The 13,767-nt window shown below is 51.0% G+C and overlaps 1 protein-coding gene across 2 annotated transcripts in view; it reads right to left on the bottom strand.

The window, feature by feature from the left end:
- The window catches only part of CACNA1E (calcium voltage-gated channel subunit alpha1 E), a 263,235-nt gene that overhangs the window by 206,550 nt on the left and 42,918 nt on the right, over window positions 1-13,767 (bottom strand). For both annotated transcript variants that reach the window (XM_038757753.1, XM_038757754.1), the window contains exons 3-4: window positions 9,771-9,876; window positions 8,456-8,595 (exon numbers count right to left, since the gene is read on the bottom strand). In XM_038757753.1, coding sequence (XP_038613681.1) covers window positions 8,456-8,595; window positions 9,771-9,876 — 246 coding nt within the window. The remainder of the gene's footprint in view (window positions 1-8,455; window positions 8,596-9,770; window positions 9,877-13,767) is intronic.

Raw genomic sequence — 13,767 nt, 5'->3', positions numbered from 1 at the left:
TGGGAGCTACTTAGATTGTGATCCCAGAGGGCAAGAGACCAAGTCTGTGTTCCATACAGGCACAGCACATTTCTGGCACACAACAAAAACAAAATGAGGTCTGTAGGTTGGGTTGGAACATAGGACCAACAAGTTGAACAAAACTATGCTTCAGGTCCCCAGTGAAGGCCACATTCAACCCACTCCTGTTTTAGTCCCACCCCTTGCTTACCTTCCATGTGGAAGTGACCCAGGGACAACGGGGCTCTTCTATATGGGAGACAAACCTGGGAGGGATTTTCATCTCAAGCCAAGCAAGTGGGGAGAGGAGGAGGGTGGGAGCGCAAGTGGTTCCAGCCACAGCAAAAGCTAGCAAATGGTGATGCTGATGTAAGAAGGCAGGTGAAACCACATGGCCTGTCAGTCCAGCTCCCAGTCACTGTCCAAAGACCTGGGATCGGTGGGGGATGTCAGGGACCCAAGGTCCATCTGTCCACCATTCTGTCATCAATAGCCAGATCCCACTGCAGGAGAATGGCAGCCTTGACTTCGGGCAGAGCCAAAGATAGGCAGGAGTGGCAATCTCATCCCTCACCGCCAGCCCGCCAAGCACCGCGGATTTCATATTTAAGCCTTGGTTTCTTTGTTTCAAGAGTGTTCGGGAAAGAAGGGAAGGGGGTCTGTTGTATTGTACTCTCCCAGGGCTCAGTACAGTGTTCAGCACACAGAAAATGTGGAATAAATACCACCAATTGATTGGGTAAGAAGGAAACTGTCTCCTCCACTGCCTGACCCAGGAGAAAGCCAGGGAAGCCAAAGTGCAAAAAGCTGAGAAGACTCGAGAGGAAAATAACAGATATCAATCCAGAAAATGGAGCAAATGGTAGAAAAATATATTGTTTTCTAAGTGCAGGCAACGTATGGACTTTTAACCCAATCTGTTCTTGAAATCATGTCTTAAGTCAAAGTTGAGACACTGTAAATTGAAACCAATTACCAGGCAGGAAGGCAGTTATAAATGGGGGATTGGTTCCACAGCAAGGCTGGGTACCCTATTTTTTAAAAAACAAAATTACCCAGGTTTATTTACCCAATCTATTATAGATAATCAAGCAATCAACTGTATTTTTTAATGTTTCCTGAGTGCAGAATACTTGAGTGTTTTCTGAATGTAGACACATGAAGTTAGTAGATACGATCCCTGCCCTCAAGGAGCTTACAATCAAGCAGAGTGAACCAATAAAATAGGTGCAATAATAGTAGTAATATTAGTGTATGTATATTGAATTAGAGCGTTTCCATTCCCTTCATCCTGACAAACTATCAGGCCTCAGTTAGGCTGACTCAATATTGACCTGGTTATTTTATGTCTCTGACTGCCTGCTCCACTTCAGTCTCTCTTCCTCTCACCGTGGGCTTCTTACAAGGCTCTGTTCTGATCCTCTAGTCTTCTCACTGTCTGCTCACACAGCTTCAACTTCCACCTCTATGCAGACAACTCCCATATCCACCAGTCATTCCCTGACCTCTCATCTGACCTACAATCCCAGCGTCTTTAGAATACCACCACTTAGATATCTTGCCAACAACTCAAATTTGTGTCAAAAACGGAACTACTCACCTTCCCTCCCAAATCTGTTCCTTCTCCAGCCTCTCCTATCTTCGTCGATAAGAGTGCCACCTTCCTGTCCCAGAAGCCCAAAACCTTAGTGTCATCCTCAAGTTCTGGCTGTCATTCAATTCTCCCATTCAACTGTATTTATTGAGCACTTACTGTACGCAGAGCACTGTTCTAAGAGCCTTGGAGAGTACAATATTAAGAATTGGTGGGCACGTTCCCTGACCACAGTAAGCTTGCAGTCTAGAGGGGGAAGACAAACACTAATATAAATAAATTATGCATAGGTATATAAGTGCTGATGGGCTAAGGAAGAGCTGAATAAAGGGTGCAAATCCAAGTGGGAGTGGGAGAAGAGGAAATGAGGTCTTAGAGAAGGTCTCTTGGAGGAAGCATGCTTTCAATAAGGCTTTGGAGGTGGGGAGAGTGACCGCCTATCAGCTATGAGGAGGGAGGGAGTTCCAGGCCAGAAGCAGGACATGGGCGAGAGTTGGTGGCAAGGTAGACAAGATGGAGGTACAGTGAATAGACTGACAAAGGAGCAAAGTGTGTAGAATAGGCTGTAGTAGGAAGTCTGAGAGGTAAGGAAGTGGGGGCAAGGTGATTGAGTGCTTCCATCTCCCCACTTTCAGCTTTTCCCGACTACCATCCATCCTGCATGTTGCTGCATGGATCTTCCCGAAATGTTGCTTGTCCCCCTTCTCCCCACTCTTCAAACTCCACTTCTGGCATCCCATCTTCTTCCACAACAAACACAAACTCTTCATGATGATGTCAAGGCTCTCCACCAACTCTTCCTATCACATGCACCTGCTCTCATCACTCATGATTCCCAGCTCATACCCTTCCTTCTTCCCACACTAACTTCCTAATTCCCAACTCTTCCACCTTAATCCCCTCACTCTCCCTTTTAATTATTATTATTATTAGGCACTTACTATGTGCCAAGCATGCACGCCCCCGCCAGCCTAGAACCCCCTTCCTTCCCCAAATCCATCAGGCAACAGCCCTTCCCATAGTGCAAGTGTTCCCGAAATCCCACCTACTCCAATAAGCCTTTTCCCTATGATCCCCAGCCCCAAAATGTATAAGGCACCCATATTAGTTACACTCATTCTCAATGCTTGTGCATCTGTGTTTATGTGATTGTACATTCAATCTCTCCAATTAGGGTGTAAGTTCCATGAGTAGGGACTGTCAATAACAATAATAATTATTATTATAATAATGATATTTGTTAAGGACTTACTGTGTACTAGGCACTGTAATAATAATAAATAATAATTATGGTATTTGTTAAGTGCTTACTACATGCTGAGCACTGCTCTAAGTGCTGGGGTAGATACACGGTAATCAGGTTATTCCACGTGGGGCTCACAGTCTTAATCCCCATTTTACAGATGAGGTAACTGAGGCACAAAGAGGTTAGGTGGCTTGCCCAAGATCACACTACAGACAAGTGGCAGAGCTGGGATTAGAATCCAGGTCCTCTGACTCCCAAGCCCATGCTCTTTTCATTGAGCCACACTGCTTCTTATAACTATGGTATTTGTTAAGCACGTACTATATGCGAGGCACTGTACTAACTGCTGGGATGGATACAAGCAAATTGGGCTGGACACAGGCCCTGTCTCACATGGGGCTCACAATTTCAATCCCCATTTTACAGACAAGGTAAGTGAAGTGACTTGCCCAAGGTCACACAGCAGATAAATGGTGGAGCCAGGATTAGGACCCATGATCTTCTGCCTCCCAAGCCCGGGCTCTATCCACTAAGCCACACAGGATCAATAGACAGTAACCAGAACAGACAGTTTCTGTACCACACAGGGCTCACACTCCAAGTGGGAGGAGGAACAGGTATTTAATTCCTAATTTCCAGTTGAGAAAACTGAGGCACAGAGAAGTTAAGTGACTTGTCCAAGGTCACACAACAGACAAGAGGAAGAGCCTGATCCCCAAACTTCTAGGCCTAGACTCTTTCCTAGACTCTGCGCTCCTTCTCTCTGTTGTACTTTCTCAAGCACTTGGTATAATGCATTGCACACAGTGGTGGCTGGCTTTTACTATATTCGAAGTAAATGGACGGGGCAACACTCCTGGTGACCCCAACTGGTAATCAGCTAACCCCTCCCCCATCCCTGCTCCTTGGCCTCACCCTCTCCACCCTCCTCCCCACCATCTTTAAATGCTGTCCCACATTTCCCTTTCCCGCCTTTCAACACGGCTTTTAAAACCACTCTCCTGTTTTCCCAAGGCTCCCAGACTGAAGGCCCGTGCTCTCTTCAATAGGCCACACTGCTCTCAAGGACTCCATCTCCTTCACCCACTCATATTATGGGGCCAGGGGCAGGAACCAGCAAAGAGGTCGGTACCTTCTGCAAGGAGCTGAGCAGAGGAGGAAAGCATGGAAGGCTGGGACCAGGCGAAATTGCCCCCTTCGCCTACACCATTCCCTCTTCCCATAGGTAAACATCCAAATCAGCCCCTAACCTGAGCTTCCATCTCACCTGCAAGGCTCCCCAACCCCTACTAAGTTTTGGAAACTATTTTAGGGACGCAATCAAGGAGGGTGACCGTGTAGAAGAAAAGGCATTCACTGAGAACAATAATGACAATGATGATGCTTATTAAGCACCTGCTACGGTTCAATCACTGTCTCATGTTTACTTCAGTGCTTAGCACAATCAGTGAAGACTCAGATCTCATCCTTCACAAGATTAATAACTTAAGAGGGAGGGAGAACAGGTCCCCATTATCCTCATTTTAAGGAGGAAGAAACTGAGACAATGAAAGGTTAAGTGACTGGCCCAAGGTCACCCAGCAGGAAAGTGGTGGAATTGGAATTTGAACCCAGGTCTCCTGGATTCCTGGTCCCATGCTCTTCCCACCAGACAACGCTGGAAGTAGTTAATCCAAGAGAAAAACACTCATATCCAGGCTGCAATAAGAAAAGCACCAAAACCCAGTAGGTTAATTAGGGGGCCAGAACCTCAAACTACTATCCCAGCTCAGGGACCTTGAGTTCTCTCACTGGGCCTCAGCATCCCACTCCGTAAAATAGGGACCCAACCCACCTTTCCTCTGTCTCTTCTTCCCACCCTGGATGACACCTGCAGAGCCTGGTGGTTCTCATTGGCAGGAAGTACTCCGTAGGCCCTGAGAGTCACTGTGGCACCACCACAAGTTACTTCAATAGGGCTGGGGCCCCGGGGGGGGTTGCACTGCCACCCCCACCCCTGCTCTCCCCCATGACAGGAGAGAAAACACTTGGGTGATTTCCTCGATCATCTCCTGCCCGAGGAACTCATCTATTAGGGCAGCCTCTTACAGAAGCCTCTAAAAATACCCGTCAATATATATTTAGCATCAGATATTGTCCTCCTACCAACAATCTTCAAAGTGATATATAGTGTATGCGCCACTGACGAGAAACTAAGTGATGCACTATGACAGCTCCCAGATCCTCTGCAGTCTCTTTCTATCTCACCCTCTGCTCCAACCTGCTCTTCCTGAGTCAGGGATGGGAGGCTCATATTCCGCTCTCTTCTCTTATTGCCCCCAGTCCCAGAGAAGCCCTGCAGGCCTCTGGGTAAATTAGGACTTTCTCTTCGACAAAGAGAGGCCAGTAGAGAAGTACAGTGGAGAAGGGAGTCCAAAAGGGAAAGGGATTCTAGGCCCCTGGTATGGGGGTAATGGGCAGGCCACGCCATCCTTGTCTCAGTCTCCCACTTTCTTCCCTCCCGCCCCACCTTGGAAATGAACCCCTTTCAATGGCCAGTGCTGAAGAGTGCTCATCAGGTGTTGCCTTCAAATCTGATCAACAAGCCCGGGTGCCCAAGGCTGCAGAGCTACCAACAGGTCAGACTGAGAGCCTGGCACCCATGGCCCAGTCTAGGGAATTTGACTCCCCCGGCCAAAGGCCCGGAGCACAGACGAGCATGGCAGAGCCACTGGGAATGTGTCAATGTCCGCCAGGCTGAGTCAGACCTTGACCATCTTCTGCCAGCGCAGGCTGAGTGGAGGACGAGAGGGCCCGTCCCCCTTACTTTCTGGACTTTGGGCTGCTGGAGAGACACTCCAGACTTGCCATGGTCACCTCCACGTGGCAGGAAGGAGAAGAGCTGGGGTAGGGAAGGCCCCTCCAGGCCCCGCATCTCCCTTCCACCTGGGCCCTGGAGGCTCTCCCCACACCCAGACAGAGAGAGCATCTTCTCCAATGGGCTGCCAAGAGAGTTGGCATCTAGAGTTGATCTAAGACCATACAGTAGCCCAGGCTACGAGAGCCCACACAGATTCCTACTCAGGAAAAAGTAAACACCTCCATGAAATACACCTCCCAGGGCCAGGACCTGGGGGCCCTCCCCCTGCTACGCTTCCAGGGGCAGGGGCAGGAGCAAGGGCAGGAGGTTGACTGAGAGCTAAGAGGTGGAGAGCGGAGCAAAAGGTGGAGGCAATCTTGGGGTCCTACTGGAGCTGCTCCTCAGAAGAGTTGGCTCTTCTGCCACTTTTCCTTCCTGGCCCTCCCCTCCCTGCCACAGCCACGCTGTCACCCAGCCGGAGGTGGGAACTTACACTGCCTCTGAGCCTGCGTACCTGTCGCTACTCCTGCTCAGGGGTGGGAAGTGTGAGGTGGCACTTGGAGATCAGGTGGAAACTGACAGCCATCAGCCAAGACCCCCGGGAGTGGAAGGAGCCTGGTGTCTGCCCACAAGAGGGGCCTGAGACTTTGCGGTGGCCCTCTCTCCCTGAAATTGTTCCACACAGGGGGATGTGGGCCCAGCGGGAACCTGGAGAGGCAGGAAGAGATCAGGAACTCCCAAGACCACGTGGGAGGATGGCAGGAAGGAGGAAGAGAGAGAACAATCCCATTGGCACAGACCTAGCACAGGGACTCAATAGGAAAGCCCAAGCGTAAGCTCCTTCAGGCTCCGGGAGCAGCAGCAATGAACAGAGAAGGAAAACACCATGATGGAGCTGAGCGCAGTCTTTGCCAGGAGCGGCTGCCCAAGGCCCGGGGGCCCACAGGGCACCATTCCTCTTGGGCTACACATTTGCCCATTCACATCCCCAGCCACTTTAGAGGGAGCGGGGCCAGGGTGGGACTCCCAGTCCTGCCAGGCCTCTGCTGCACACCCAGACTAGACATTACTAGCATTGCAGCTATGCCAAAGATGACCTCTCCCATCAGCCCTGCCCTGAACCTCCTTCATCCCAGACTTCTCCCTTCAAACCCCTTCCAGCACCCAATGGAGCCCAACTCCACCCAGCTCAGAACATGCCACCTAGAAACCAGTTCCCCGCCACACAGTGGAATGTAAACGGTAACATGTCTGAAGAACCTCATTCTTGAGAGGTGTGGTGGGGGGGGGGGTGCTCCATGAATCTTTGAGGATCTGCTGCCAGACCCTCCCTGTGGGAATGGAGCATCATGGTCGTCAACTGTCTCAGCTCCAGGGTCTGGGTTTGGAGCATGTGCACAGAGAGGTTTTGGAATAGACCCCAATATGCATGCTCAGCTCAAGTGCCGGGGCTTGGAGCATGTGCACTTGGAGCATGTGCACGAAGAGCTTCCACAGCAGCCAACGTGCATGTTCCAGCTTCCCCCCTTCCACTCTCTCATCTGTGCTTATGTTGCAGGGGAATCTGCTCCAGAAACTGGGAGGAATTTATTCCATTACTAACAGAAGGTGGCCAGTTCACCCCAAATCCCAACACAGTCACCACACACTTCCCACCCCCTACATCTCCCCAAACCACACACTTTGCTGACCGCACGCCTTCCTGTCTGGAGTCCCCACAGAACCCTTTCCCCAACCACCAGGAAATTGAAAAGCATGTTTACACACGTAATCTCACTTGGCCAGAAAGAACGTCTGATTTCTTGTTGGGTTAGGATGGCAGGCCTAGAAAAAGTTGTAGATTACACTAAAAGTGATACTCAAAACATTTCTACATCAAGGTTTTCTACCCTTTTCCAAACCAACCAGTTAAACTTAATTCATCCCTTTCAAATGACATTTCAAATCCATCACCTATAACAAGGACTATAGGGAATCATATTCCGACCTGCCACCCTCTTCAATATCCCTGGATCCTATCTTCCTCCCTGTTCCCTGTGGGGAGAGCAATCTTGTCTTTCCCTCCAACCCTTAGATTGTTAGACTGAGGCGAGCAATGAGGACCCTCTATCACCTGCTTAACAGCCCTGGCTTGCCTCTCTGGCCTGTCCAGCTCTGCTTCCTTGCAGGAATCACAGATAGACACAGAGAGCTGGTCAGAGTGAGAGGCCACACCCATCCTTCCCACCTCACAGGGCCTGCCCCCACAGACCTCAGCCATCACCAATACTGACTGTAACAGCAATTCACAAAAACCAACATTTTCAATGGAGTGCAGGGCTCATCAGGAAATTTCTCTCCTCCCCTCCCCACATCAGGAATCTGCCCTGGAGAGCCATTCTCAATCAATTAATCAATCAATGCTCTCTCTATCCTTCCCCTCAGAAGCCTCTCCCCACAGAACCAGAAAGAAGCAGGAGCTCTTTCCATTCCTCAGAGGCAAGAACCACAAACCAGTCACCATCGGAAGTAAATCGAGTGGCAGTCACCCATCCAACAATGGCTTTACCCCTCTCAGAGAACTGCTTAGCCCTCGTGCTTAATACATTTGTGGCCGTGCGAAGATCAGATCTTTCCACCGAACTACTGTTCGGGAGCCCAAGGCCAAAACCCCTTGGGGCTCGCCTCCCAGAGCTCCTTCTCCCCAAACCGGCCCCAGAAGAATCGCCGTCTTTGAGATTGTCCCACAAGCCACTTCATCAGTCTCTTGGCCCCACGGCAGCCCCCAGACACTTACCCGCTGAGAACCACGATGAAGTCCATGACGTTCCAGCCGTTGCGGAGATAAGAGCCCTTGTGGAAGATGAATCCGAGGGCCACAATTTTGATTCCAGCTTCAAAGCAAAAGATCCCGATGAAATAAGGCTCCGTCTTCTCCTGTGGGTGGAGAGTAGGCACGGTGGTAAGGGGAGGGAACAGAGACAGCTGGCCTCATTGCCTTTCTTGCTTATCCTGTTATTGGGGTTTGGCCTTCTAAACTATTTCCCTGGCCTCTTCCTTGGGACCCAGCGAGATGCCACTGGTAACACTATCTGCGGCCCAAGTCAGTGCCAACTCTACATGTGAGCTGATGCAGGAACTCCCAGAAAGGGTGAGAACTCTACACATCTCAGGCTGGCTGAGATACCGAGTGAATAACTTGGAAGGCTTGGAATGGAATGGGGAGGATGGATATTGGGAGAAACCCAGAAGGCTCCCCCATCCCCACCACTACCTAATCACCTCTAGAATAAAAAATACTTGTGTGGATCTGCATCAAGTCCACATCTGCTTGAATCCTTAGGCATTTTGGCTCAGTGAGGTCACTCTGCCACCTTTCAATGGCAGAAAGGAAAGAGGCAAGGACAAGATGCCAGTGGAAAGATCCCTTCCCCTATGCCACCTCTCCAAAGAGAGTAAAACTGCATTAAGAAGAGTAGAGGCTGACATAATTTATGCAAATATATGTAAAAGACTAAACAAATGTTTCCATAGTCAGGGTTCCTTGAGTAAACCATTTCCACTTCTGCCATTGCTTCAAGTTTTAATGGAAAAACCTCCTGTGCACTCCTCTCTGCTCCAATTTAAGAGTCCTCCACATAAAACGATAATAATAATCATATTTGGTAAATGCATACTATGTGCAAACAACCTTACTGAGTGCTGGGGTACATTCAATATAAGTCCTTGTGAAAAAATCCCACTCCCTTCCCCCTTAACTGCCTGTCAATTTCAGTGGAAAGTTGAATTCTAGTCTGCACAGTCTGCTTGGTCATCTCCAACTAATTCATTCAATCATATTTATTGAGTACTTACTGTGTGCAGAGCACTGTACTAAGCACTACTAAACTAATAGTAGTAACAGTGTTTATTAAGAGCTTATTGTGTGCAAAGCACTGTATTAAGTGCTGGGAGAGCTTTCAGGTGGAAATTAATCACAGGCCCTGTCCCTTGTGGGGCTCACCACCTAAAAAGAATTGGTCATTTCAACATCTCAACATCCAGCTTCTGCCAAGAGGGCCAATCCAACTCTTCTGTTCCTGGAGAGATGGAAGGGAGAGACCAATACTTACCAGCCTCCGTGACATGGGAGTCTTGTCATCTTCGGGGAGATGCTGTTCCAGAGCCAGGACAATGCAGTTCGCAATAATTGTGGCCAAGATCATGTACTCAAACGGCGTGAATGGGAGATGGTGAAGTTAAGGGGCAAAAGCACCATGGACAGAGAACCAACTTGTAAACCAGCTATGTAAATAAATGCAAACATTCACCTGCCCACAATTTTTGTTTGCATCAGCATGCCCTCCCTCTAGGCTACTGAGCCTGTCTCACAAAAAGAAGTTGAAGAAAGTAACCATCTTTCCCAATGGTCCATCCCTGTGGCCCCAGGGATCTCTGCTCTCTTTGTAAGTTTGCTCTCCCGAGTAGGGCCTGGAGCTGGACAGACTCAGTTACCACAGAGGGCTGCCCGAAGAAATCCTGGAGTACTGTCAGCCTTGGGTAAACTTATGTGGCCTGCTCTAACTACAGGGACTTTGAATTCCTCTTGCTCAGCCCTCCACTCTTATCTCAGCCCTCCATTTTTCATTATTTCAATCCTGAAAAGAAAGCATCACAAAAGCGTTATTGGATGCATGGGATCATTCTCATTCTGCAGCCAGGCACAGGGAAACATCTCCAATCCCTGTGAGAAGTAATGGCATTTGTCCTGGCACAAGTGTGCACACGTGTGCGCATGCGTGCGCACACACACACACACACACACACACACACACTCTCTCTCTCTCTCTCTCTCTCTCATCCACCCTTAACATACACACTGACTCTCTGTCCTGGCTGGTCACTGTGGTGGCAGAGGCAGACAACTGTTGGAAAGGGAGAGGGGAATAAGGAAGAGCAATCCCCAGCTCCTCTCAGGGAACTCCCAGGTTGACACCTGCCCAAGGCTAACAATTCCCCCACCCCCACCATGCCAGGGAAAGACCTCAAATTCCTCTTCCTCAGAAAGCTACTGCTGTGGGGGAGGGGTGGTCCTAAGAATCTAATTTCCCATCCATGGCAGGTCTGGTGGCCCTGAACCAAGTGAAGGGAGAGGAAAGCTAAATCAAGCTTCTCTCGCCCCCTGAATACCAATGTGAAGCACTAATTACATTTTACTTTACATACTCGGGAGGGAGGACGCCTCAGCTCAATATGCAAATGTCTGTAAGATGCCTCTGGATTTCCTGAAATTAATTCAGTGACCTTCTCTCTGCATCCCCACCCTCCTGCAGAAGCCATGATTTCTCTGAGCACCCGGTCCATCCAACCAGCACTGGGGCAGAGCCTGAGGCTGGCTGGGCCTGGGACACGAGGTTGGATTCGCCGAGGTGAGATCTGCGCCCGGGATCCGAACCAGCTTGGCCTTAGGGTATGGCAGAGCCCCAGGAACTGGGATTGAGTGGGAGATGAGATGCAACCCCAAAATATCCCACTGGCTTCTCTGCCCCCCAATTGAGACACCAGGCTAAATCTTGGCCAAAAATGTTTCAGAGTTTGGGTGGGGAGGAGTAGGGGAAGAAAGGAGTTAACTTTATCCCCTGGGTAAAGTCCCAGCATCCACATAGGGATGCTCACCCTACTGAGCATCAGAAGAGCACTGACGGAGGAAGCCACAACTCCATTCCCTTCTATCCCCTGCCTGCTGCTGACCAGCCAGGTCCATGGGAGACACAATCATTCAATCATATTTATTGAGCACTTGTGTGCACAGCACTGTACTCAGCGCTTGGGACATTCCCTGCCCACAAAGGCACAATCATTCACGGGGCCAGGAGAACTGACCACATCTCAGACCCTCCCCACCACTTTCCCCTGAGTTCCCACTTCATCCCCCAAGAGGCCAGAACACAAGATCCAGGGTGTGGTCATGTGTTATTGTGCCCCGGAGAAGCAGGAAAGGGGCAGAACCCCATCCAGGGAGGCAGGGATCCCAAGAGTCAGATCCAACCATCTGCCTGGAAAAGTAGAGGAGTGTCCCCAGGATTCCCTGAGCCAGTCCCTTCACCGAACCCAGGATGCAGAACAGAGAGGGACCGGGAAAGGCAGAGAGGGACCAGGGAAGACAGACAGAGAAAATTCAGGCCCTAAAACCGGCCCTAAAGCCAACACCCACACGTGGAAGCAACAAATCTGCTTGGTGAACCTCCTGCTTACACTGGGGATGAGAAGAATTGAGGGTCAGGGATAGGCAACTGTGAATTTATGAGCTGAAGACACTCCTGCTTTCTTGCTGATCCAGTCAGGAACTGGCAACCGTTGTCAGCTTGTTTCCCCCTGTGCTTCCCCCCGCCCCCCCACCCCGTGAAAACCTGCAAGCAATTAACACCAGCTTAAAGTGAATGTGCTCGGTGCTGCTGACACTGCAGGTGAGGCAGGCCCCGGGGAGCAGCCGTCTCGTGTGCCTATGTGGTCACCGCAGGGCTGCCCGACAGTGCCACGCTGCACCCAGCCCCACCCTCCAGCTGTCGCCTGCCCCTCACCAACTGTCAGAGCCCAAGAGTCACCATCACTTGCTGTCATGATCTCGATCTACTATGCTTAGCCTGGGTGACCACAGCCAGGAGGAGGAGAACACAGGCAAGGAGGTGTACGGTTGGCCACCTTAGAACTCAAGACTGGTGGGGGGGGGGGGGGTGCAGAGGGTCAGCACCTGACGAATGGGTTAGGGGCTGATCGCGGTGCCCCTCTCTCCACTGGCTGCTCAAAAGGAGTGAGTTCCGGGGCTCCTGCTCACAGTAAGTCCCCAAACTCCCAGGCAGCCCAGCCTGCCTGACCAAAACTCTCCCTCCTGGCTAGCATCTCTTCAAGCACTGGGCCTGGGGTGGGGGGCCTCCAGCCCCTAGGGGAGAGCACTCTCTGATAAAAGAGATGGGGCTCTGGGGCCAGAAGGCAACACGAAAGGTGCTGCCCAAACCTACCAAGACAAAGACCTAGGTGGCACGCTCCTTCCCCAGCAGGCGAGAAGGTGGGCCCTTCTCTTCTCTCTCTGTCTCCTAATTAATTGCACTAATGCTCCAACCTCCGGCCCGCCACCCCGACGACCCTCTGAGCCCAGTAATTACGGCCCTCATCTCTCCTGCTCTCTCCCTTCCCTGTCTAGCGGCTCCAAGACAATCATTAGGGAAATGATAAAAATAGGGTCGCTTATTGATTTATCTCCTTTACCCAACGCTCTTTCCCTTGAACAGTTGACTTGTTTCCTTAGCAACTCAGCTAATTTGAGCAACTCTGCTGGGCTGCACACCTGCCGTTTGTTCATTTCCTTCCCGGTGAACTGCGAGCTCAGAGAAGAGGAAAGGGCTGAAGGGGAGCCAGGCCAGGCCAGACACCTCTCCTTCTCCCTCTCTTCCCGTCAGGGACTTCCCGAAGCCTGGGCCTGCTGAACCCAACCAGGCCAAGTGCGCTAACAGGTTTCAGTCCTCCAGAGCACCAAGAGGATGTGGCTCCATGCCAGGGTCTGGGGGCAGGGAGATGAGCACGGGGCCAGAGAGGCACTGAGCTCGCCTACCCCTTCCCGTCTAAATGCTTTGTGGTTTGGAGCTGCACCGACCTTTCAATGGGCTCCCGGGGGAGCAGGGATCTCTGCCGTGTCCTCAAGAGGTACATTTCTGCCTCTCCCTTCCCTTGGCATGGTAAGCTGACCGGCTGCCCTCAAGCCACACCTAACGGAACCACTCCCACGCAACCTACCCACCAGGCCTGCCCCGCTCCTCCCACTACTTCCCAAGCCTCTCCTCAGCTTCGGTTATCACCAGCAAGGGCTCCTGAAGACACCCAAAAGAGAGGCCACTGCCGCTCCCACCTCCAAGTCCTCTGCACCATGGCTCTGGCCACTGGGACCCCATATCTTCCGGCTAACCTGTGCGGGGAATACGCTTAGTGTGTTAATGAGGCCTACAAACCAGTGGCCTTATCTGGGTTCAGGTTTGGAGCCCAAGCCCACACGTTTTCCCTCTCTTCCTTTCTTTTACACACACACACACACACACACACACACACACACGCGCGCGCGCGCGCGCGCGCGCCCCC

Source organism: Tachyglossus aculeatus, chromosome 16, assembly GCF_015852505.1.
Source record: "Tachyglossus aculeatus isolate mTacAcu1 chromosome 16, mTacAcu1.pri, whole genome shotgun sequence".
Classification (NCBI taxonomy): Eukaryota; Metazoa; Chordata; class Mammalia; order Monotremata; family Tachyglossidae; genus Tachyglossus; species Tachyglossus aculeatus.
Note: the sequence above shows the minus strand (reverse complement) of the source record. Positions and strands in the feature narration are given on the sequence as shown.